General features: G+C 39.1%; 1 protein-coding gene across 5 annotated transcripts in view; it reads left to right on the forward strand.

The window, feature by feature from the left end:
* Positions 1-23094, forward strand: part of LOC145330281 (uncharacterized) — a 47489-nt gene that overhangs the window by 12715 nt on the left and 11680 nt on the right. For all 5 annotated transcript variants that reach the window (XM_080174913.1, XM_080174914.1, XM_080174917.1 and 2 more), the window contains exons 12-26: positions 5350-5382; positions 6533-6600; positions 8154-8233; positions 10569-10647; positions 11477-11535; positions 11899-11945; positions 13444-13526; positions 14290-14343; positions 14942-15045; positions 16617-16650; positions 17169-17250; positions 19583-19693; positions 20712-20775; positions 21720-21771; positions 22704-22785. In XM_080174913.1, the coding sequence (XP_080031039.1) occupies positions 5350-5382; positions 6533-6600; positions 8154-8233; positions 10569-10647; positions 11477-11535; positions 11899-11945; positions 13444-13526; positions 14290-14343; positions 14942-15045; positions 16617-16650; positions 17169-17250; positions 19583-19693; positions 20712-20775; positions 21720-21771; positions 22704-22785 (1032 nt within the window). The remainder of the gene's footprint in view (positions 1-5349; positions 5383-6532; positions 6601-8153; positions 8234-10568; positions 10648-11476; positions 11536-11898; positions 11946-13443; positions 13527-14289; positions 14344-14941; positions 15046-16616; positions 16651-17168; positions 17251-19582; positions 19694-20711; positions 20776-21719; positions 21772-22703; positions 22786-23094) is intronic.

The following is a 23094-nucleotide window of genomic DNA, read 5'->3' on the forward strand; positions in this document are numbered from 1 at the left end:
AGGGCTGCGGGGCTCCCGAGCCGGCAGGCCTTGAACCTGGGGATACGGCAACCTCTGTCTGCGCAGGACAACATCTTCCTGGGGCACAGCTCGGTGGAGAACAGCTCTGGCTATACAGGCTCCGCGGGACACTCGCTGCTCTGTCTGGCTGTGGTTGGATATCAACATTGTCAACTCCCGGTTGGCTTCCAGCCGTGGGTTGGCGACGGCCAGGCCCCGTCGTTGGAAGTTTTGCCTTGTCTGCAGGACTAGTTCTGTCTCGGCGGGTAGCTGGACACGGAGGCCTAGGCTAACTCTGGAGGCTCCCAAGGGGGGAATAACGATGGAGGAAGGCGCGTAAAATTCCATGGGGGCCCCTGCCTGGTCCAGGTTACTTGGCCTCCTAGCTCCCACTCGGATGGGGACGGCTGTCATCAGCAGGGGGCACATCGCTTCAGCTTCGTCCTCTGGGGCCGCCTCTTCCATCTCAGTGGCCGCCTCTCCTCCTGCAGGCTCGCTGCTGGCCGGCAGGTTCTCCATGTCAGTATCAGGGTTCCAGATGGCATCTCTAGGTGGCTCTGGAGCTGGCGGCGGCGGCGGTGGTTCGTTGGGTTGGTGCTGCAGGTTCTCTTCTACAGGGTCGCGATCCTGGCCGCTAGGCTGTGGGGCGGCGGCTGCTGGCTGGTACACTGGAAACTGTCCTGGGTCACTAGCTGGCAGCGCCGCAGCTCCGGCGGGCAGCTCGGTGGCGTCCTCGTTGCCGTCCAGGTCGCCTTGGATGTCTGTTGGAATCTGATGGGCAGTGTATTTGCGCAGTCGGCCTACATGCGCGGTGACCTCCGAGATCTTGGCTGTTGGAGAGGCAGGTTTGATGACATAATGGACGTCTGTGGCTTGTCGCACTATCTTCCAAGGGCCAGTCCATCTCTTGGTAAATCTTGGCTGCCTTCCCTGGCACCAGGCGGGGGGCCAGATACCAGACCAGGTCTCCAACTTCGTACTTGGCCGTGCCTTCGTAGGCGGCCGCGCTCCTCCGGATGGTTCCCTCCTCTCGCTGCTGGATTGCGTCGTACACGGCATGGTAGCGTTGCAGGAGAGCTTGGACGTTGGCTGGGACCGAGGCATACTCAGTGTCTGGCAGCCGGAGCACCATGTCCACCGGAAGTTTGGCCTCTCTCCCAAAGTAGGCCAGGAATGGGGTCACGCCCGTGGATCTGCAGGCCTTGGTATTGTAGGCGAAGGCAATGGCAGGCAAGTGTGGCTCCCAGTTGTTGTCGTCTCTGTCTAGGAACAGCCGCATGCCTGTGTTGAGCGTCCGATGGAACCTCTCCACCCGGTTGGACTGCGGGTTGTAGGGCGGTGGATGTGTCAGGCCAATCTCGAGCTTGGAGGCCAGCTCCTTGAATACCTGGCCGGTAAACTCCATCCCATTGTCGGAGTGGATCTTCAGGGGACATCCGAACATGGCCAGGTGGCGGTGCAGAAGGGCTTCAGCCACCGTGAGAGTGCGCTTGTTGGGGATGGCGTAGAGGCTGACAAACCGGCTGAACCCATCCTGACAGGTGAGGATGTAGCGGTTCCCGGCTGGGGTCTCTGGCAGCGGCCCCACCAGGTCAATAAACAGGACTTGCTGTGGATACCCCTGGCGGGAGGGCACGTGTATCCCTAACTTCAACCTTTCCTTGGTAACCTTCTGTACACACTCGGGGCAAGTCTGAACCATCAGGCGGACGTCACGGGACGGTTGGGCCACCAGAAATGCATGGCGACGCGGGCAATAGTAGCGTCCATTCCAAAGTGCCCGGCCATGGGGGTCCCATGGGCTAGAAAGAACGCGTCCTGCTGGAGGGCCGAAGGCAGCAGGTATCTTGTTCTCTCTCCTGTCAGGGTCTGGTCAGTGGTGGTGAGGCAGCCATGCTCGTCGAGTCCCAGGGCTGCGAAGCGGCTGGCGTACTGCTGCTCGTCTCGTTCCTTGCCGCGTAGCTCAGCCTTAGTTGGGGCTTTGCCATCGGCCACCCACTGGCGGACACGGAGCAAGAGGGGGTCCTGTGTCTGTGCCTCTAACACTCTAGCCGGGTCCAGCCGTGCGGCAGAGGGCCGGCCAGCTGCGGGCTCCCCTAGCTGGCAGAGGGTGTGAATGTACTCAGCTTGCTCTGCTAATTCTTCAGCGGTAGCTGTCGGCATATTATCGTCCTCCCGGCGGCTGAGGGCGTCAGCATTGGTGTTCTGGGTGCCAGGACGGTGGCAGACAGTGAAATCTAGGGCCGCTAGCTCCTCCTGCCAGCGAGCCACCATCCCTGTGGATGTGTTCAGCGACTTCATCTGTAGCAAGGCTGAGGAATCAGTGTTGATCTGGAAGCTACGGTAGGACAAGATGCCGTGGAATTTCCAAATTCCATACATGATGGCGGCCATCTCTCCCTTCCAGGACGGGTAACGAGTCTCGGGGTCGGTTGTCTTGCGCCCCACGGCGGCAATCAGCCTCTCCTTGCCGTCCTGGCATTGGCTGAGGATGGCAGAGATGGCGCGGCTGCTGAAGTCTGTGGTGAGCTGGAACACAGCCGGCAAGTCAAACCTGGGCGGCGCTCGGATGGGGGCTTGGCGAAACTTGTCCTTGAGCTGTAGCAGCTGGGCTTCCATCTCAGCCGTCCAGGTCAGTGTCTTGGCCGTTTTCTGCCGATTCATCTCGTAGGTGAGGTCGGCATACTCTGGGATGAACAGGCGGTAGTATCCAAAGAACCCCAGGAGCGCCAGCAAGTCCTTGGGGGTGATGGGGGCCGGCCAGTCCAGGATGCGGTCAATATAATCCTCTTGCATGGCTATCCCCTCACGGCTGAGGGTGTGGCCCAGATAGTCCACCTTGGCTCGAAACAGCTTGGTCTTGGCTGGCTTGAGGCGGATTCCTCCCCTGCGGTGGGCTTCCAAGACTTCCCGGAGCCTAGCCAGGTGGGCCCAGGTATCCTGGTGAAAGGTCAGGACGTCATCAAGATATGACTGGAGGTTGGCCGTGCCTAATGGGTTCAGGACCCCTGCAATAAATCTGGAGTAGACAGATGGTGCCGTAGCGAGGCCAAAGGGCATTCTTTTCCATTGGTACAAGCCCCTAGGGGTGGTGAAGGCGGTGCAGGGCCGGCTGTCCTCGGACACTCGGATGGTGAAGTACGCAGCCACCGCGTCTAAGGCACTGTAGACGCGGTGTCCTCCCGCTCGTTCTACCAGCTGCTGGATCCTGGGCAAGGGGTAGCTGTCCAGCTCAAGGCACTTGTTGAGGGCTCTGTAGTCGACTGCCCAGCAAGTGCTCCCGTCCTTCTTCTTGATGGGCACCAGGGGGCTGCTCCAGGCGGAGTCTGAAGGCTCTATGACTCCCTCTTGCAGCCAGGTGTCCAGTTGCTTCTCCAGCTCAGCCTCCTGCCGCGGGTTCAGATCCCTAAATCTCTGGCGGATCGGCTGGGTCCCTGGTTTGAGGCGCAGCTGTAACTCTACTACGTCAGTGCAGCCGGGGGTAGAGTTTGAGAAGACGTCCCTGTACTCTGATAACATGGTCCAGACCTCCTTCTTGAGCAGGGGGTCCTTGCGCAGAAATTCGTTCTCCTCCATCTCAAGGGCTTCCCACAGCTCCTGCATATCTGGGGGCTCAACAGGCTCTTGGAACGAATGAATATGAGGGGGAGGCTTATCAGAAACCTCCAAAATGTCAGGCTTGACCAGCTCCCCAGCCACGGGGAGGCCGGCGTCCAGCAGGAGGGGCATCTCCCCTTCATTTACCACCAGCACTCGAAACACGCTGGTGGAGCCAGGCCTGTGGGCATACAGGCCTTCTGGGATGACAAGATCCTCCCCAAACCTCTGTTCTGGGGCAGATAGTTGGATGGCATCCTTAGTACGGTGCCCCACTAGTTCAACAGGGACAGCCATGACACTGCGGCCAGGCAAGACCACCCTCTTGGCCGTACGGCGGAGGTGGGGTGGTTGGCCATCAGTTGGAGTGACAGCGCTTAGCCTGTACGTGGCTGGCACGGGGTCAGCTTCGGCTCCGGGATCCACCGGCCGCGATTTGACGGGCTCGGCGTCGGGAGGGGCTGAGGTGTCGGAGCCAGGCGTGGCTCCGAGGGCGTCCGGCCACGATTTGACGGGCTCGGCGCTGGGAGAGGCCGGGGCGCTGGGGCCAGCCTGGGCTCCGTGGGCGTTCGGCCGCGACTTGACGGGCTCGGCGCTAGGAGAGGCTGATTCCTGGGGGTTGAGCGTGGCTCCGGGTGCATCAGACCGCGACTTGACGGGCCTGGACTCGGACTTGGCTGGTTGAATGGCTGGGGGCCCCAGGTAGAGGGGGCCAGGTGGACACGGCTGGCCGTTGATGAAGGTGTCGGCGGAGAAGATCGGCTCTGGAGGGCTGGCAATCTCGGGAAACGTCGTTGGCAGGTTCTCTAGAGGCACCTTGGGCACTGGGGGCAATCCCATGGCTAGCAGGTTGGTCCACCTATGGGCGTTTAGCGCCGCATCCACCCAGTGCGTGCCTTTCTCAACCACACGCGGCTGCTCTGGCAGTGGGCCTGGCAGAGGCCACTCGTAACTCAACTCTCTCTCGGCTGTCTCCCGGTCGATGGGGACACCACGGAGTGGGATGAACTCCCCACGCACCCACAAGCAGGGGGGTTGCATGTCGAAACAGAGCCTAAAAAGGCCGTCGCACGGGTCAGTTGGCTTCTCAGTTGGCGGCTGACTGTCCCCTTACTTGCCAAAGGGTCCAATCAGAGGTAGAATAGGCTAATTTCTGTAAGGCTCGATTGAAACACGCTGACACCAAGATGTGGTAAGCCGAAACGTTTCAGCTCACCGGTTGCGAGTTCGAGTCCAACGAGCCTTAGCCTTGAATTATTCTACCAAAACAAACTAGCAGGATTTAGTCATACAGAAATTATATATTTAACTGAATAATATTTACGATGGATGTTTACTATATATATACAACAGATTATAACAATAGGTTAGGTTTGAAGGGGGTGTGGGACACAAGGGCTTAGCCCACGGCGGTAGACAGTCTGCGGGGGTAGCTGTGGTAAAAGGGGAGGCAGCGCCTCCCGGTTGTATAATTGCGTGAGGGGCGCGTGATAGCTGCGTGTCCGTGCCCCTCCCTATATTTGGGCAGGCCAGTTTGACCGCTGGACAGCGGGGTCACCGGCGGTCATGAGGTGAATGGTGATGTAATGGGATTAGTGCAGAAGGCTTGTTATGATAAGTCACTGCGTAGCAATTCTGTAAACTGCCCGTCCGTCTGTTGCCGTATTACCACAATAACATAACCAAAGCTGACCTAAAAAAAATAGAGAGGGATACAGCTCTGCATATGATATAAAAAAAACTAATTAATATCAGTCCGAAGGGAACATCTTGTGGCAGATCACCAGGAACATTTATCCAACTTTCTAAGATAATAACAGGGAGACCATTTCCAGCATGGCTTCGAGACTGATTAATATCGCTGGATTAGAATCGATTCTCAGCCATACGGGAAAATCATGTATACTATCGTATTACAGACAATTTTACACAAATATTTTTTAAAAATCATAAAGTAAATACCAGTTTTATTCTAATATTTGTTCATTTAAATACCCGCGGAAAGCTGTTTTTAATACAATACTATAAATAACTATTACGTTCATAAATAGCGCAGCAATATCAAACTATAAAAGTGTAAACAAGACAAGGATTACTGAGAACTTTCTGCACAGACAAATAACTCACATTAGGGATCATAGGCGTCCAAGGGGGGGGGGGGTAATGGGGCGATTACCCCCCCCCATTAACCCCAACCATTTAGGAGGGGGTATTTACCCCCCCCCCCAAACAATTTTGGGGGGGTAAATACTCCCCCCAAAATAGAAAATCTCTAACAAAAAAAATGTTTGCGCGTTTCGCGCGCATTTTTAATACTAAATTTTTGATAAAATTTAAATTACCCCCCCAAAAAATTTTACCCCGGGGGTAAATTTTGGGGGGGGGGGGTAAACAAATTTTACCCCTGCCAACAGATTTCATGGGGGGTAATTACCCCCCCCCCCCCAAGCAAATTTTACCCCCGGGGTAAAAATTTTGGGGGGGGTAAAAAAAATTTGCGGCGCGCTTCGCGCGCCATTTTACCCCCCAAAACCGAATTACCCCCCCCTTAAAAAAATTTTACCCCCCCCAAAATAAAAAGCTTGGACGCCCCTGTTAGGGATCAATGTACTATTTTTACTCAAAAAAATATTCTTTCTTATGTAGGGCCAGGGGACATTAGACTGTAAATTACACTAGTACCCAAAAGTTTATAATCATGTTATTTAATTTATTTGCTCAAAAACTTTGGGCATTTTTATTGACTTCTGATTGGTTGGTTCCAAACTAGCACTTCATCCGGGATGTATTGTATATCAATTTGACGCCCATCGTCTCATCCCTTAAGATTCCTTACATATGATTAGTTTGACATAAACAAAGCATTTGATACTATTTGTTATTGGATATTATTTGTTATTGGATATTATTTGTTATTGGATAATGTTGTTGTGATAGAGCTGAATAATATGCTTGTACACATCCATTTGGATACCAAGGAACAATGGATTCTGTCTTCTCCAGGTAGGTCACGTGACTTTGCACACCCACACACATGCTTGTACACATTCATCTGGATACCAAGGAACAATGGATTCTGTCTTCTCCAGGTAGGTCACGTGACTTTGCACACCCACACACATGCTTGTACACATTCATCTGGATACCAAGGAACAATGGATTCTGTCTTCTCCAGGTAGGTCACGTGACTTTGCACACCCACACACATGCTTGTACACATTCATCTGGATACCAAGGAACAATGGATTCTGTCTTCTCCAGGTAGGTCACGTGACTTTGCACACACACACACACATGCTTGTACACATCCATCTGGATACTAAGGAACAATGGATTCTGTCTTCTCCAGGTAGGTCACATGACTTTGCACACACACACACACACACATGCTTGTACACATCCATCTGGATACCAAGGAACAATGGGTTCTGTCTTCTCCAGGTAGGTCACGTGACTTTACACACACACATGCTTGTACACATCCATCTGGATACCAAGGAACAATGGATTCTGTCTTCTCCAGGTAGGTCACGTGACTTTGCACACACACACACACATGCTTGTACACATCCATCTGGATACTAAGGAACAATGGATTCTGTCTTCTCCAGGTAGGTCACATGACTTTGCACACACACACACACACACATGCTTGTACACATCCATCTGGATACCAAGGAACAATGGGTTCTGTCTTCTCCAGGTAGGTCACGTGACTTTACACACACACATGCTTGTACACATCCATCTGGATACCAAGGAACAATGGATTCTGTCTTCTCCAGGTAGGTCACGTGACTTTGCACACACACACACATGCTTGCACACATCCATCTGGATACCAAGGAACAATGGGTTCTGTCTTCTCCAGGTAGGTCACATGACTTTGCACACACACACACACATGCTTGTATACATTTATCTGGATACCAATGAACAATGGATTCTGTGTTCTCCAGGTAGGTCACGTGACTTTGCACACACACACATGCTTGTACACATCCATCTGGATACCAAGGAACAATGGACTCTGTCTTCTCCAGGTAGGTCACGTGACTTTGCACACACACACACACACACACACGATTGGCATTTATCGTATGCTGGAATAGTTATTTCTTGAATCATATTAAAATAGCTTTCCGCGGATAAAAAATGTACAATTATAAGATTAAAACCCGTCTTTTTTGCCCCAATATGCCGTTAAATAAAATAAAAAATATATTTATATTTGGAAGGGAGGAGTTTGAATATAGGAAGCATTATAAACTATACAGAGTTGTTGAAATTAACTAAATTACTGATTAAGTAAATAACCCTTAGAGCGATTATTTTTAAAATTATCTCTAAAAATCAATTGCAGTAATAGTTATTTAAAATTATGCACGTCAGGCTAGAGTAAATACGTGTAAAAGGTCTCCTTTTCTGGGATTATATTATAAACATTTATGCTCAGCCGTGTAGAGGTTTGGCCGCTATCAGCATGAAAAGATTTAAGTTTTTAACAAGATTTTTGATTCTACTAACATTTTACAGTAAAATTTATATTTCTTTAGGACAACATGTTGATGCTGTTAGCTTTTCCTCTGATGAAAATGTAATGGCATATCTGGCTCATACTACTACAAATGAACAGGTTAAAACTATTTTCTTTTTCTAAGCTTAATAATTATCCAATAAGGAAGGGGACAAGTACTGCATTATGTACCCTTTACTAGCGGCTACGCCCCTAGAGGCATCTATTGGCACTTGTTCAAGTCTCTACGATACCTATCTATGTTGCTTTCAAGTCTCTTTTCAAGTCACTGCGATACCTAGCAATGTTACGTTAAAGTTTACGAATATTTAAATATTTTTTGATTTTTTTTGTTATTTCTCTTGGGAGGGTAGTGGTACCCTCCCTTAAAATAGTTATAGACCTTCCCGGGATGAGAAGCTACCCTGTTAAGGAGAACCCGATAGGTTCAGCGGTTAGTGAGATCCTTTGGTACAAACAAACAGAAAATGACAGTCGCACAAACATCCTGTTACTTTATTATAAGGATTATCAAATGAAGTAAGAATGTATGTTCGTCATCTATGATCCTATTTACTACTAGAACGCATTAGGAAGATTTTTTAAACTAGAGAATGTCTTATTTAACCCTTACAGATCGGGAGGGGGGCTCAAAGAGCCCCCCCTCTAGTTTTTTCAATCTCATTTTTTTTGTAGGTAAGATGGAGAGCTGTAACTTCATGACTTTTTAAGTTTAGTAATTATACGTCGGCAAGAGTTGATTTTATTAGGATATCTGGTCTGTGTCGGTCGTGGTGTCCGGTTAAAGTCGGTTGGGTAGCAAAAAAAATTTGAAAAAAATCTTAATTTCTACATTATGACTTTTGTGTATAAGGTAAAAACCTAAAATTTTTTTGGTGAATACTTAGTTATCAATGACCTTCTGAGAAAAATAGTGTTATGACCGTTTGACCGCTCCCTGACCGACTTTATGACCGATTTTTGTCCGGCTTTTACTACAGACATATATCATGAATATCGTGGCTTCTATTACAGCTAGAGACCTATAATTTTTTTTGGTAAATCCTTGAGCAATAATAAACAGATAAAAATATTAATTTGCGCCGCCAACCGCCGTTTTACCGCCGTAACCGCCGAAAATGGCGGTTTCCGTTATTTGACGTTTTTCGGCGATGATCAGAAAAAGTAATTTTTTTGTTATGAAAAATAAAAGTTCGTCCTAAAATTTGGTCATCCTAGCTGCAAAATTGGCCGCTCTACAGCTGTTTTAAAATTTAGCGGCTGGCCGCTAAAAAGCGGCTAAGGAGCGGTCTGACTGCTATGACTAGAAAAAGTAATTTTCACTAAAAATACACATGAACCACCAGAAAAAAACTTTACGTCTTTATCTGTACCAGGAGCCGAGATAGAGGGGGGGGGCTCTTTGAGCCCCCCCCCCCCCGATCTATTAAGGTGGGAATTGGGGCCCGATCTGTAAGGGTTAAATAAAATCAATGCTTGGCAACTGGTAGTCATCCGAATGTAAGGAAAATCAACCTTTTAAAATTCACAAAAAAAATCAGCTGGAAGTCTGACAATCCCGTTTTTCAAAAATGTTTACAAAGCACCCAAATGGGTTTAATTTAGTCGCGATTGGCGCGCAGCTGCCGGGCCCTGATAAAAATAATTTTATACTATCAGAAAAGTACTATCTAGAAATGTTTTGAAAATATTTCAACTTCAGAATTAGATTTGAATTCAAAGAGAAAGAAAGGAAATTAGATGAATTTTGTTCGTCATAAGATAGAAAAATATGAAAATCAAATTGGTTTAGTTTGCAAATTTGTACCTTTAGAATTGTATGTATAAATATTAAAATATCACAATTTAGTTTTCCTTTACTTTATTATTATAAAGTTAAAGGATATTTAGCCGCTGAACCGATCGGGTTCCCCTTAACATGGTAGTTTCTCATAGGTCCCGGGAAGGATTATAACTATTTTGGGAAAGAAATCATAAAATCGAAATTTTTAAAAAAATTCTCGCCTTTGCGTAAAAACTTGAAGGTAACATAGACAAATTATTTCTCATATTAGATATTTGAAAAAAATGTTTACAGTGCCACTAGAGGCCTCTAGGAGGCTTAGCCGCTAGTATATATATAGAGGGGATTGTGAACTTTAAATTATAGTAATAGTATCCAAAAAATAAAAAAATAAATTTAAAATAAAATCCTCTCCTCCTCCCTCATTTTTATGACGTCATTGAGGACTTTCTTCGTCTTCTTTGTTTGTCATCATTTGAGAATGGGATGTACATCAATTTATCTTCCAGCTTATTTTTTCAATTGTTAAATGTTGATTTTCCAAAGGCTTACAAGCGGCTGACTCGCGGCTGTTGAGCCCTTAATTTGTCCTCTAGTCCGAGTTTGATTATCTTAGCTTTTATGGATGTTGTCATGCTTGTTTTTGTTTAGGGTATGGCGGCTTCAAAGCATGTTCATCAGACACTGCATCTAGTTAACTGGACGAGTCACGAACACATGCTTGACATTCAGGAATTTATTCACAATTTTAGTAACGAAGCTACTCTATAATAAGAAATGTCCGTCTTTCCGTGTGTCTGTCTGTCCGTATGCCTAAAACGTTTTTGGGGAAACGTGATTTTCTCGGCTCCTATGAATGATAGAAAGCTGAAACTTCTTGTCGACATTCCCATCAATATGGAGCATAATTAAGTATAAACATCCGTAGCCGACGGACTGTTTTAAGCAGCTTTATAGCCGCTTTTTACTTTTTACAACATATTTTCTCTGCACCTACAAAAGATACAGGGCTGAAAATTCTTGCCAATATTCCCTTTATTATGCACCATAATTAGCCATGAGGTATAAAAAGACAAAAACTTTAAGGTTTCGTGAATTTAAGTTTTTGCATATTCTCTCTCTTTCTTTTATTTGTTATGATAACAGATAATCTGCTCTATAACTCACTTTGTCCGTTTGTATTCTTTATAATAGACTGTGTGATTCGCTACTTATGTATGTTGCCATCCTTGTTTATAATAATGTTATCCCTCGAGCAAGCCTGTGGACAAATTTTTTTAAATTTAGTTTTGAAAAGTCCTGTTGGGCTGTTCTAACTATATACTTAATTTTACCTAATCTATTAAAACACAACTGAACCCTAAAATTAATAAAACAACATGATTTTAACATAAACTTAGAATTATTCTTTTATTATTTATTTAAAACTGCCTAAATAAGATACGATACATGATTTTTTAGTATAACACAGAACCTGTTCTAATCAGATATTAATCGGTTTTTAAAATAGATATACCTGACCAGTTTATTCGTCTAAAATATGGATGAATTTTTTTTATAGATGTTTGAAGAAAAAGATATTGTATTTGCTGATGAAAATTCTATAAACTTTTTACAGGTATTGTATCATAATTATTAATGTTATGAATAACTATTCTTTTTTTTATTTACAGACAGAATTAAAGACAATTAGTCTTAAAGAGTGGGGGAAAATATGAAATATATATCGTATATTAATTTAAAAATCTATATTTGCTTACTTAGTTATAAACAAATTATGAATTCAATTTAAGAGGAGAACCTATAAACGGACAACCGACTCCTCTCCTATAATCATAATTAATAAAATATGTTTCTATATGGGGGCCCTAGCCCTGCGGGACTCTATCTCTTACTTAACCTAAACAATACCATAAAACATACTTTATAGTTTGTTTGTGGTTAATATGAAATGATTTATATTTTTTAATTTTAATTTTAGCTGGAAGAAGGACTTGTAGTATTTGTTAACACAAACCGTCTACACAGGTACAGAAAAGATATTTAAAGCAATATATTACAGACATTTTCCACGAATATTAAAATTAAAATCATAAAGTTAATACCAGTTTTGTTAGACCGGCACTTTGGCTCTATCGGGTTTAACAAAACTGGTTATAATCTTCCATTTTTTTCCCATATAACTTCTAAAATATAATGCTATACATGATTTTTCAGTATGGCGGAGAACCGGTTATAATCAAGGGATATCAATCGGTATTGAAGCCATACTGGAAAACCTTTTCAATCATAAAAATATAATCTTTAATTGGAAAAAAGAAAAATCATTAGAAAAAATATACGATTAAAGAATTTAAGTAAGTTTTCATGGCAAAAGAATATTACAATAAAGATATACCTTTATATTGAATTTTATTTTTAGAAATACTCCTTTCTATTTAAATTGTAGTATAACTAAAATTTTTTTTCAAAGAAGGTGTATCAACTTTTTTTTTATAGCTAGCCGGTTCTTTTAGTAAGTAGTAGATGTAAAATTTTTCATAGAATTCAGATATGCAATCGGTTTTTTTGTAGACCTCTTATTTTTTAAGTAATTTAAGTTTTTTAAAAAAATAATTAAGTCGGTTTTAAGGTACTAAAACGCAACAAAATAAAAGAAGAAAATGGCCAGTAAGAACAAAAATAGTAAGATCTTTAATTTGACACCTTACTTTTAAAATTCTGTTGAGTAATTATTGAAAAAATCTATTTTTTTAACCTCGGTTTAATAAAAACTTTAGACCTAAATATTTTCTCAAACAGACATAAAAAACATGGGTTCATATATACCTTTAGAATCAGAAAAATATTACGAATCCATTGTAAGCAAAATTGAAAAAAAGTAAAAAAATAAAAAAATTAAAAAATGGCCAATTGTATTTTTTGTTCTGGCAACACTATCGTCTTCCCTTTTTTACCCCCTCTTTACCCCCTCTATACCCCCTTCCCATTTTTATACTCAATTCAAAAGTTAAGACGTTGCCTGTACAATATAATATGATATTTTCATATAATTCCTTTTATTGTAGTTTATATACTATATTGTAAACTTTTTTTTTCAATTTTGCTTACAATGGATTCGTAATATTTTTCTGATTCTAAAGGTATATATGAACCCATATTTTTTTACTTGTGAAATGATAAAATTGAGTTCAAAGTTTTTATTCTCGTGGGTTTAAAAAAATCGATTTTTTCAATAATTACCTGACAGAATTGAAAAAGTAAGGTGTCAAATTAAAGATCTTACTATTTTTGTTCACAATGGCCATTTTCTTTTTTTTTTGTTGCATTTTAGTACCTTAAAATCGACTTAATTTTTTTTTTAAAAACTTAAATTACTTAAAAAATAAGAGGTCTACAAAAAAAAACGATTGCATATCTGAATTCTATGAAAAATTTTACATCTACTACTTACTAAAAGGACCGGCTAGCTATAATAAAAAAGTTGATACAACTTCTTTTATATATATTATCTATTTAATTTTAGTGAAGAAAGGGTTTTAGATGTACAAGACAATATGGTATTAACTGCTAGCAGAAAAGAAAAGTATGTTACAAGTCTAAACCTAGGTATACTATTTTAAGATTCGAACCCACAACATCTTTAACAATAATGAATGAACATTATCCTTTTTACATGCAACTATCACGCGTCTTTTAAAGATAATTTATATAATGAATAATGGGCTAAATCATTAAAGGTTTTTAAGGAAAGCCTAGAAGTCAGGGTTTCCCTAGCCTATCTGATATATAATGGAATCCTTTACTTTATTTTTTTTATCACTTGTCAATTAAATATTTTGTTATGGTCATATTCACAAAATGAGTTTTCATAAAGGTTGCAAGAAATATTTTTTTAAGGGTCATATTCACAATGATAGGTTTTATGAATCGTTTTACAATATTTTGTTAATGTCATATTCACAAAATGAGTTTTTTGTAAGTTAGATGAAATATTTTGTTTAGGCCATATTCGCAAAATATTTCTTTCAGAAGTTGCATAAAATATTTTGTTATGGTCATATTCACAAAATGAGTTTTCATAAAGGTTGCAAGAAATATTTTTTTGGGGTCATATTCACAAAATGAGTTTTTTATAAATTAGATGAAATATTTTTTTAGGGTCATATTCATAATTTTTAGAGGTTTTATGAATTGTTTATTCAACGTTTTGTTTAGGTCATATTCACAAAATAATTTTTTGTAAGTTAGATGAAATATTTTGTTTAGGCCATATTCACAAAATGAGTTTTTTATAAGTTACATGAAATATTTTGTTAGAGTCATATTCAAAAAGGAGTTTTTTATAAGTTACATTAAATATTTTGTTTAGGCCATATACACAATAATGAGCTGACTACAACTATGCTACCAGAAACAACAACAGGTTTGTTTTATTCCAGTATGACTTCCAAACCGATTAATATCCGCTGGATTAGAACCGTTTCTTAGCAATTCTGAAAATCATTTATAGCATCGAATTACAATTTTCCGCGGATAATAAAATGAAAATATTAACTAGATTTTTTAGCCGGACATTCGACTCCTCTGCGCTAACAAACTGGATTTTGTCTTATAATTTTTAATTTTAAATCCGCGGAAAACTGTCTATAATACAATGTTATAAATGATTATTTAGGGGATCGGGATTACAAATAAGCTCCTTCCTTCCATAAGCTCCTTTCTTTTTATAAATTGTTGCACAAACGGTAACAAACTACTTAATCAATTGAGTTATAAACTTTAGAAAGGGTATTTTATTTTAGATGTAAGTCTTTGGATTGTTTTAGTCTATTATTCTATCTTCTACCATTTCGAAAACAAAGACCCTAGATGCTACACATTTGATAGTGTTAGGATATTATATTTTAGATGTCTTAAGAGGGTTTTAGTCTATTTTTCTGTCCCTTTCTACTATTTCAAATGTTGCTAGAAGCGCAACCGTTAGTTGTTGTATTTAGGAAAACACCAAAATGCTAATTTAGAATCTGAGACAACAACACTAGAGCCAGCGACAACAACCGAGGAAATGACAACAACCACAACTGCTAAGCCGACAACTACCAGTGGCCTACCTAAAATTTGCCAGGTATAGTTATTTCTCGCGTCGTATTATAAACAGCTTTCCGCGGATATCGAATCTTATAACTGTACATTTTTATATTCGTAGAAAGCTGGATATAATACAATGCTAGACATAGTTTTTTCGTATGGATGAGAACCGGTTTCTATCCGCCGGATTCGAATGAATACAAGATATTATATTTATATTTTATCTCCAGGGAGGAAGGGAGAAGACATTGGATTTTAAATTACACTGGTACCAAAGATTTATAATCATTATTCGTTGGGATTATGAATGTTGATTGGTTGGTTCCAAACTTGTTATGTCCAAACTTTTCAACCAACCATATGATGGTAATTTGATTATCATCATTGGGGAGTCAAACCAATAATCAGCCATTGCCTTATCCCTTAAGATCCCTGAAATTATATGTAACTTAAGAATGATTTTTAATATCGAGCAGTTTTGGCAACTTATATTACTTTATATTTATTATAAGCATATATGTGTATTCTTGATGGCTAATTGTGCCAGAATTCTTATTGTTTTGACCTATTTCTATGATAAATAGTCAATATGTACGGTCAACTGAATTTGAGTTGCCGATTGTGTACATAGTTTCCTCATGCTATCTCAATATTTACTACTTCTTAAAAAAGCTACTTCAAAAAAAATCAAAATTTAAAAAATTTAGATTTTGAATGTATAAAAGAATTATACATTATACATTAGGATATATAAGTTGGAAGGAATTTTAATGTTAGAGGGAGATTTGAAATCTGCATCAAATTTTAAGGACTTTTTATAAAATTCATATTTTGTATAATTCTTTATCTAAAAGTGGAAATACAATTTAAGTTCATAAATTTTGACCAATAGGATAGATGGATTGGCAACTACCTGCGCTCCAATTGGTTGAATGATGTGCAACACTTAAGCTTCTCCAATCAGAGCGCAGATAATTTTAAATCCACCAATCACAGATTTCAAAATTAATTAACTAAAATTGTATTTCCGCTTTTAGTTAAAGAATTATACAAAAAACGAATTTTATAAAAAATCCTTAAAATTTGATGCAAATTTCAAATCTACCTCTAACATTACAATTCTTTCCAACTTATACATCTTATTATACATACAAGATTTTTATTTTTCAAATGAGGAAACTATGTACACAATCGGCAACTCAAATTCAGTTGACCATATGTACAGTTGTTAATCTTCATTGTTGGCTACTCTATGTTGGTGCAGTCCGTCTGACCAAACAACTGACAACAGATCTATAGTATAGATGTATATACAATACGGACAACTACCTCCCTATATTTTTCAAAGACCTCTTTCTTCTGCTTCTAAATTATTTTCTGCTACTAGGCTGTGTAATATAACCGATAACATTGGTTGATTTTCAATGACCCAACAAAAAGGTTGCACAAGACGGTTGAAATGGGGAGATACATTTATTTTAACCCTTTCTCCCTCTAATATTTTACTCTAAGCAACTGAATTTTAATTTAAAAAAGTTTTTTATTTGTCCAAAGATTCAATTAGACAAATTGAAGATCATTATTTTTAATCATATCATTATATTCTAGGATCTGTTGAATTCATTGATAGCAGACGAACCAGGTTAAAAATTATATAAAATGAAAAAAGGGTTATTTTAAAAAATTTGAAACGTGTTAAAAAAAAGACCCAAAATGCTTGCAAAAAAGACTTAATTGTTTTGAAAACAGTATTGTGAGGTTGTTGACGTTTGGATGATGATTCCTGTAACTTTTAGATACGATTTAGAAAGCGTAGCAACTCTTTAAAATTTACCAGAATGTCCGTACGTCGATTTGAAACATGCTTTATAATTTTTTGACAATATTTTTGCATGTTATGATTATTGTATTTTCTATTTTATGTAACAATGATTCATAGTTCAACCAGGTATAATAGTTTAAGCATATTATAATCATTCCTAAAATTTAAGTATGTCTTTAAACAGAATTCTGTATTTACTCAATTTTATAATAAGGTTATACCTTTGGATTAACATTCTGCTTTTTAATTTTTGACACTCTACAAGTGTTCAGGCTCGTATGTTTTTTATTTCAGATCTTCGCTTTTATGGTTGTTGTCATCCTTGTTTATTTATTTAGAAATTACGACGCCTGAACCTGTCATAACTACAATGAAGGAAACCACCACAGAACAAATGACCACAGTTCAAGATACTACCACGTAATATTCGATTAATCGATGATTAAAGTATTTGCTGTTGACCTATCCCATTCCTGCAATTTTTGCTGTGATCTGTTTTTTAATTTTCCGCAAAAATGAACCAATCACGCCTTTTGAAAATGAGCCAATCAAGTGTCTCCTTGTCAAAATGAGCCAATCAAGTGTCTCCTTTTCAAAATGAGCCAATCAAGTGTCTCCTTGTCAAAATGAGCCAATCAAGTGTCTCCTTTTCAAAATGAGCCAATCAAGTGTCTCCTTTTCAAAATGAGCCAATCAAGTGTTTCCTTTTCAAAATGAGCCAATCAAGTGTCTCCTTTTCAAAATGAGCCAATCAAGTGTCTCCTTTTCAAGATGAGCCAATCAAGTGTCTCCTTTTCAAATTGAACCAATCAAGTGTCTCCTTTTCAAAATGAGCCAATCAAGTGTCTCCTTTTCAAAATGAGCCAATCAAGTTTCTCCTTTTCAAAATGAGCCAATCAAGTGTCTCCTTGTCAAATTGAGCCAATCAAGTGTCTCCTTTTCAAAATAAGCCAATCAACCCTTGACACATAACTGACAAGGCATCAGTTTTTACCAGTTTTTATCGGTTTCTTCATCCTTGAAAGTTTTTGCCTTTTTTGTCTTAGCCCTCAAGTTTTGTCCGGAACATAAGTCTTTTTTACAGGGAGTCAGGGACATACAATGAAATTTTTTCCTTGAAATTTTTTCCCTGAAATTTTCCTTGAAATTTTCTTTAAATTTTCCTGATACTTTAACTGTAAACCTCAAATGACGAAGTTTTTGATTGTATTTTTGTTATCAGTTTGGACTAAGTGCGAGATTCCCTGCGGCCATAGCCTCCTGTCGGGATTACATTGTGTCCTTAGAGTCCAATCCACGTACCTACATCCCTGGAATTAGATGTTACGTCAAAATAAGTTCCTTACAAGGGGCTGACCTCTGCCGTCATAATCAAAAATCAAAGCAAATTTTCCATTAATTTTCAATTCCCTTTCCGACATTTATTTATTTAATCAAATCTTAAATTAATCCTAAATTAAACTCATATCTTCTTTCGATTTCTTTGTACAATTTTTCTTTCTCTTAGATATCTTAGATATTTTAATTCCATAATTCTTTTCAAATTAACTTATCAAATCTAATTTATTTAATCCGGCAGAGGAAAGCTCCTCGAAAAACTGTTGGATTTACTCCTAATGTAGAAACTAATGTTAAAATATTCACTTGAATCTTAAAACTTAAATTAAAAAAATCTTAACTTTAACCTAAAACCGATCCTTTCATTTTTTCATTCTTCTTTTGTTCTTTTTCTTTACTTTACTCTTTTTTTATTTTTTTATTCTTATCTTGTAGTCACACAGTATGTCCATTGATCACAATTATAGTTGAGACGCCCACTAAAGCCCTGATTATCCTCTGCCCGACTAACCGCTAGCCGATCAACTCGTTGATCGGCCACGTATTAACATTGTTGTAAAGGTTGTTATGGAGAGTCGGGGATGCGGAGGCGTAGCAGAAGCAGCGGAGAAGGCGAGCTTGCAGCAGATTTAAAGCAGTGGAACCACGCAGCGGATAACTTATTTAATCCGCCAATTGGCGGTACCGGCAGGCTAAAGTGGTACCAACACCAATCACAGTCCAGCCAGCAGCGGCTCTGCCTCACCTGGGCCGCCAAAGAGAAATCACCTAGTTTATCCAAATTAATCAAGCAATGTTCACCCGTAATAATTAAAACTGTATAATTATTAGATAAATATGAATATACTGAATTATTAAATCGCCATGTCATAATGTAATAATTAAAATGTCTATGTGATTATCTCATAACAGGGTTGAAAGAGTTATTGAATAAAAGTTCTTATTATTATTATTATTATTAAGTGTCTCCTTTTCAAAATGAGCTAATCAAGTGTCTCCTTTTCAAAATGAGCCAATCAAGTGTCTCCTTTTCAAAATGAGCCAATCAAGTGTCTCCTTTTCAAAATGAGCCAATCAAGTGTCTCCTTTTCAAAATGAGCCAATCAAGTTTCTCCTTTTCAAAATGAGCCAATCAAGTGTTTCCTTTTCAAAATGAGCCAATCAAGTTTCTCCTTTTCAAAATGAGCCAATCAAGTGTCTCCTTGTCAAAATGCAAGCGTATTATTGAATGCTACGAGTCTCCTTTAATCCTATCATTGGCTTGTATTTTGTTTTGTTTGTTTAAAGATTTTTATCTTTTTTTTGTATCGAACCTACTCTTTCATTCTTGTTGAAATAAGCCCATTTTATTTTAAATTCTTTTATTTGTTTCGCTACTTGTGGGTATTATAATCGATGCTTGTTTATTATTTAGAACTGAGATGATAGAGATTCCCAAGTATAGTATCATGTACACTGAAATCCAAGAAATCAACCATAATATGAATGTTCATCCACACGAGGGCTTTCTTCATGTTAACTACAAGTAATTTTTGGATTAACTGCAGTTCACGGTAAAATATTCCTGGTAACGAATATTTCCAAAAATCTATGAATTTTAAAGGCTGTTAGCTGCAAAACAGCTGAACGTACCTTTCATACCCGCACACCATTTTAAGCGGCATAAGAAGGCCTACAAATAATCTGAAATAGCCAAGATCCAATGATGCACAGGGAAACCTTCACTGAAGAAAAACGCGTAAAATATATCTTTTCCGCGCATTTCTCTGCACTGCGAGTAATTATACATTATTGATTTATGGCTATTCCAGATTATTTGTAGGCCTTCTTATGCTGCTTAAAACAGTGTGCGGACATGATCTGTACGTTCAGCCGTTTGGCAGCTAGCCGCCTTTAAAATTCATAGATTTTGGGAAATATTCGTTACCAGGAATATTTTACCGTGAACTGCAGTTTACCCTAATTTTTTATCAATAAAGTTATTCTATAAGCCATTCATATTGGTATGGTATTAAGTCTGTAACGTAATCATATTACGAACAAAATATTATAGATGGAGGCGGGTTGTTTTATCCAGGGACGATTTCTCTTGGGAGGGTAGAGGCACCCTCCTCCAAAATGGTTATAAACATTCCTTGGATTAACATAAAGCTTCACACAGACTGACAAACATGGTGTTCCATTCCTTTAAGCTGCTTTGTAAAATTGCAAAGGGTTGATTTCCCTGGGACTTACAGGTAGCTGACGCGCGGCTGCCGAGCCCTGAGTAAATGTCCACACTATAGGACTCAATCATTATTGTTATATTAGAGTAAAACACTTGAGGGAGAAAGGGTTAAATAACTGTATCTCCCTATCGCAACCGCCTTGTGCAACCTTTCTATTGGGTCATTGAAAATCAACTAATGGTGTCGCTTATATTAACACAGCCAAGTAGCAGAAAATGATTTAGAAGCAGACAAAAGAGGTCCTTGAAAAAGGAAGGGAGCTAGTTGTCAGTATATACATTTATACTATAGATCTTTTATTGTTATAATTATCAGGAATATGAAACATAAAAATGCTTTGGTTTTGGTTCCAGATGTAAGAAATCTCCATTATTACGAGGTAATGTCATGAATATTTATGCCCTCATTTAGTAGTCATTTTGCTGCAGACTGCCCGATTTGTAACCATTAAAAATATTGAAGAAAAACAGTTCAATTATGTTTTTTTTTCTATAATATTAATCTATAATACAAAGTAGCTTGATGTCTGTCTGTCCGTCCGTCCATCCGTCCGTCTGAAGCTTATCTCGGTAACCACTGAACTGATTGGATTCTACTCTTCAGGGTATATACCTATTGGTCCTGTGGTGGTTTTAAGCTATTTTCTAATTTCGTATTTTTTTTCTAATTTTAATGTTTTTCAAGTTTTTATATAGTTTTATATATGTTTTAAATTTTTATATCTTTTTATATTTTTTTATATACTTTTTTATATTTAAAATTTTTTTTCTTCTTTTTAAATTTCTTTTCTTCTTTTAAACTTTTTTTTTTTTTAAATTCAAAAAGATTGTGAAACCTTCCCTCTCCTGTAAGGCGAAGCCCCAAAAAGGCTAATGGCAAAGAAATTTTTAAAAACATTAAAAAAGAGAAAAAATACGAAGGGTTTAGAAAATATAAATTAATATAAATAAATATAAACAGATATAACAAGTTATAAAGAGATATAAAATGTTATAAAGAGTTATAAAAAGTTAAAAAATACAGAAAATATATAAAAAAAAATCTTTAATTCTCCCCTGAACCTTTAGGGAAAGCCCCTAGAGGCCAGGGGCGAAGCCGCTAGTAATTAATATAGTATCCACAGTTTAAAAATCACGCTGGCTTTAAACTTTGGGTACTTTTATCAAAGGTTAATTGGTTAGTTCAAACTTGAAATGTCTAAACTCCTTAAACAATAATTTAAATCTACAAACGGGGTAATTTTGTTTTTCATCATTGAGGTTGTACATCAATTTATATTCCATTGTCCTGTAAGATCTTTAACTTGTAGTCATTATTATTTAGGAGAGAACAGTTGCTCTTGGAGGGAAGCTACACCATGATCTTCTAATAATAGGTAATGAAGAAATTTTTAATAGGGTGGGGACGGATATCCAGTTTGGCCAGATATTCGTCCATTTTCAATATCCGGTCGGATACCGGATATTTAAACTATCCTATCTGGCTGATTTTTAATGCTGGATATCCGTTTATCCGGCCAGATATCCGGTAATTTGCCGGATATCAAACGTGGCCCAGATATCCGGCCGCAACCGGATATCCTGCATTAAAAAGCATCCGAATATTCGGTATCCCAACAGAAAAGTATCCGGCCCAACCCTAATTTTTAATAAACTTATATATTTAAATCAAGGAGCTCCAAGCTTTAAAAATAGCTTCAAATTTCTGTGATTACTATTTTATCAAAGGCTTTGCTAATATTAAGATTTTTCAGTATCAATAAATTTATGTCTAGAGGAGTTTTCTTGCTTCGCTTACAGCATTGTACATTGTTGTCCTAGGAAATTGTCATCAAAAAGTTAAAAAAAACATTATGTTTTAATTGAAGCGAAAAGTGGCAATGATTATAGAATAAAAACGATTGCTTTCTAAATCATACCTAACTGTTCGTAGGAATCGTCATGACAAGTTGAAATCTATAGGACAATGCTAACATGACTAATTGATAATGATATGATCTACCTACCCTAACAATAGAAAAGCTTCGAATTTAAAAATATTAGATAAAATGTTGGTTCATGGAAAGAAAACGAAGTTGCGGGTTTCGTCGCATTTTCACAGTAGCTTTTAGAGGTTATTTTAAGTTAGGTTAGTGTTAATGATTGCCCAGCAGGTTTAGAGCCCCTCGCAGAGGCTAGAAATATGAGAGAAGCTACTGTGAAAATGCGACGAAACCCGAAACTTCGTTTTCTTTCCATGATCCAAAATGTTATTTTTTTAACAACAGTTTGGCATAGCGATTGTTTGTAAACTGTTGTTCTTGTTTAGATTATGATTTGAGCGAAGGTTTAGAAGATACAGTTACTAAAATTGAGGATAATATTGAAAAAACTCTTCAAAATTATGACAGGTCAATTTTTTGTAAAATTTTTCAGTAAAACTGTGTTTATGACAGTAGTAAAGGTGTAATTTTGACAGTGGGTAAAAAAATATTGCCAAAAACACAGCAAAACCGAAAATGACAAAAAAAACATTCACTTTTTGTCAAAAACACAGTGGTTGTATTTTTGCTAGTGGTAAAAGTGGCAGCACCCCTTTACAACCAGTGGCTGCACTAGGTAAACAATGAGAGAGAGGGGGGAGAATTTCAGTTGTAAATTAAAATAAAATTTTGGAAGGGTAAATTTCCCCCCCCCCAAAAAAAAAAAAAAATTCAATT

The sequence above is a fragment of the Acartia tonsa genome, chromosome 10, assembly GCF_053477335.1.
Source record: "Acartia tonsa isolate MP-2025a chromosome 10, ASM5347733v1, whole genome shotgun sequence".
NCBI classification, from domain to species: Eukaryota; Metazoa; Arthropoda; class Copepoda; order Calanoida; family Acartiidae; genus Acartia; species Acartia tonsa.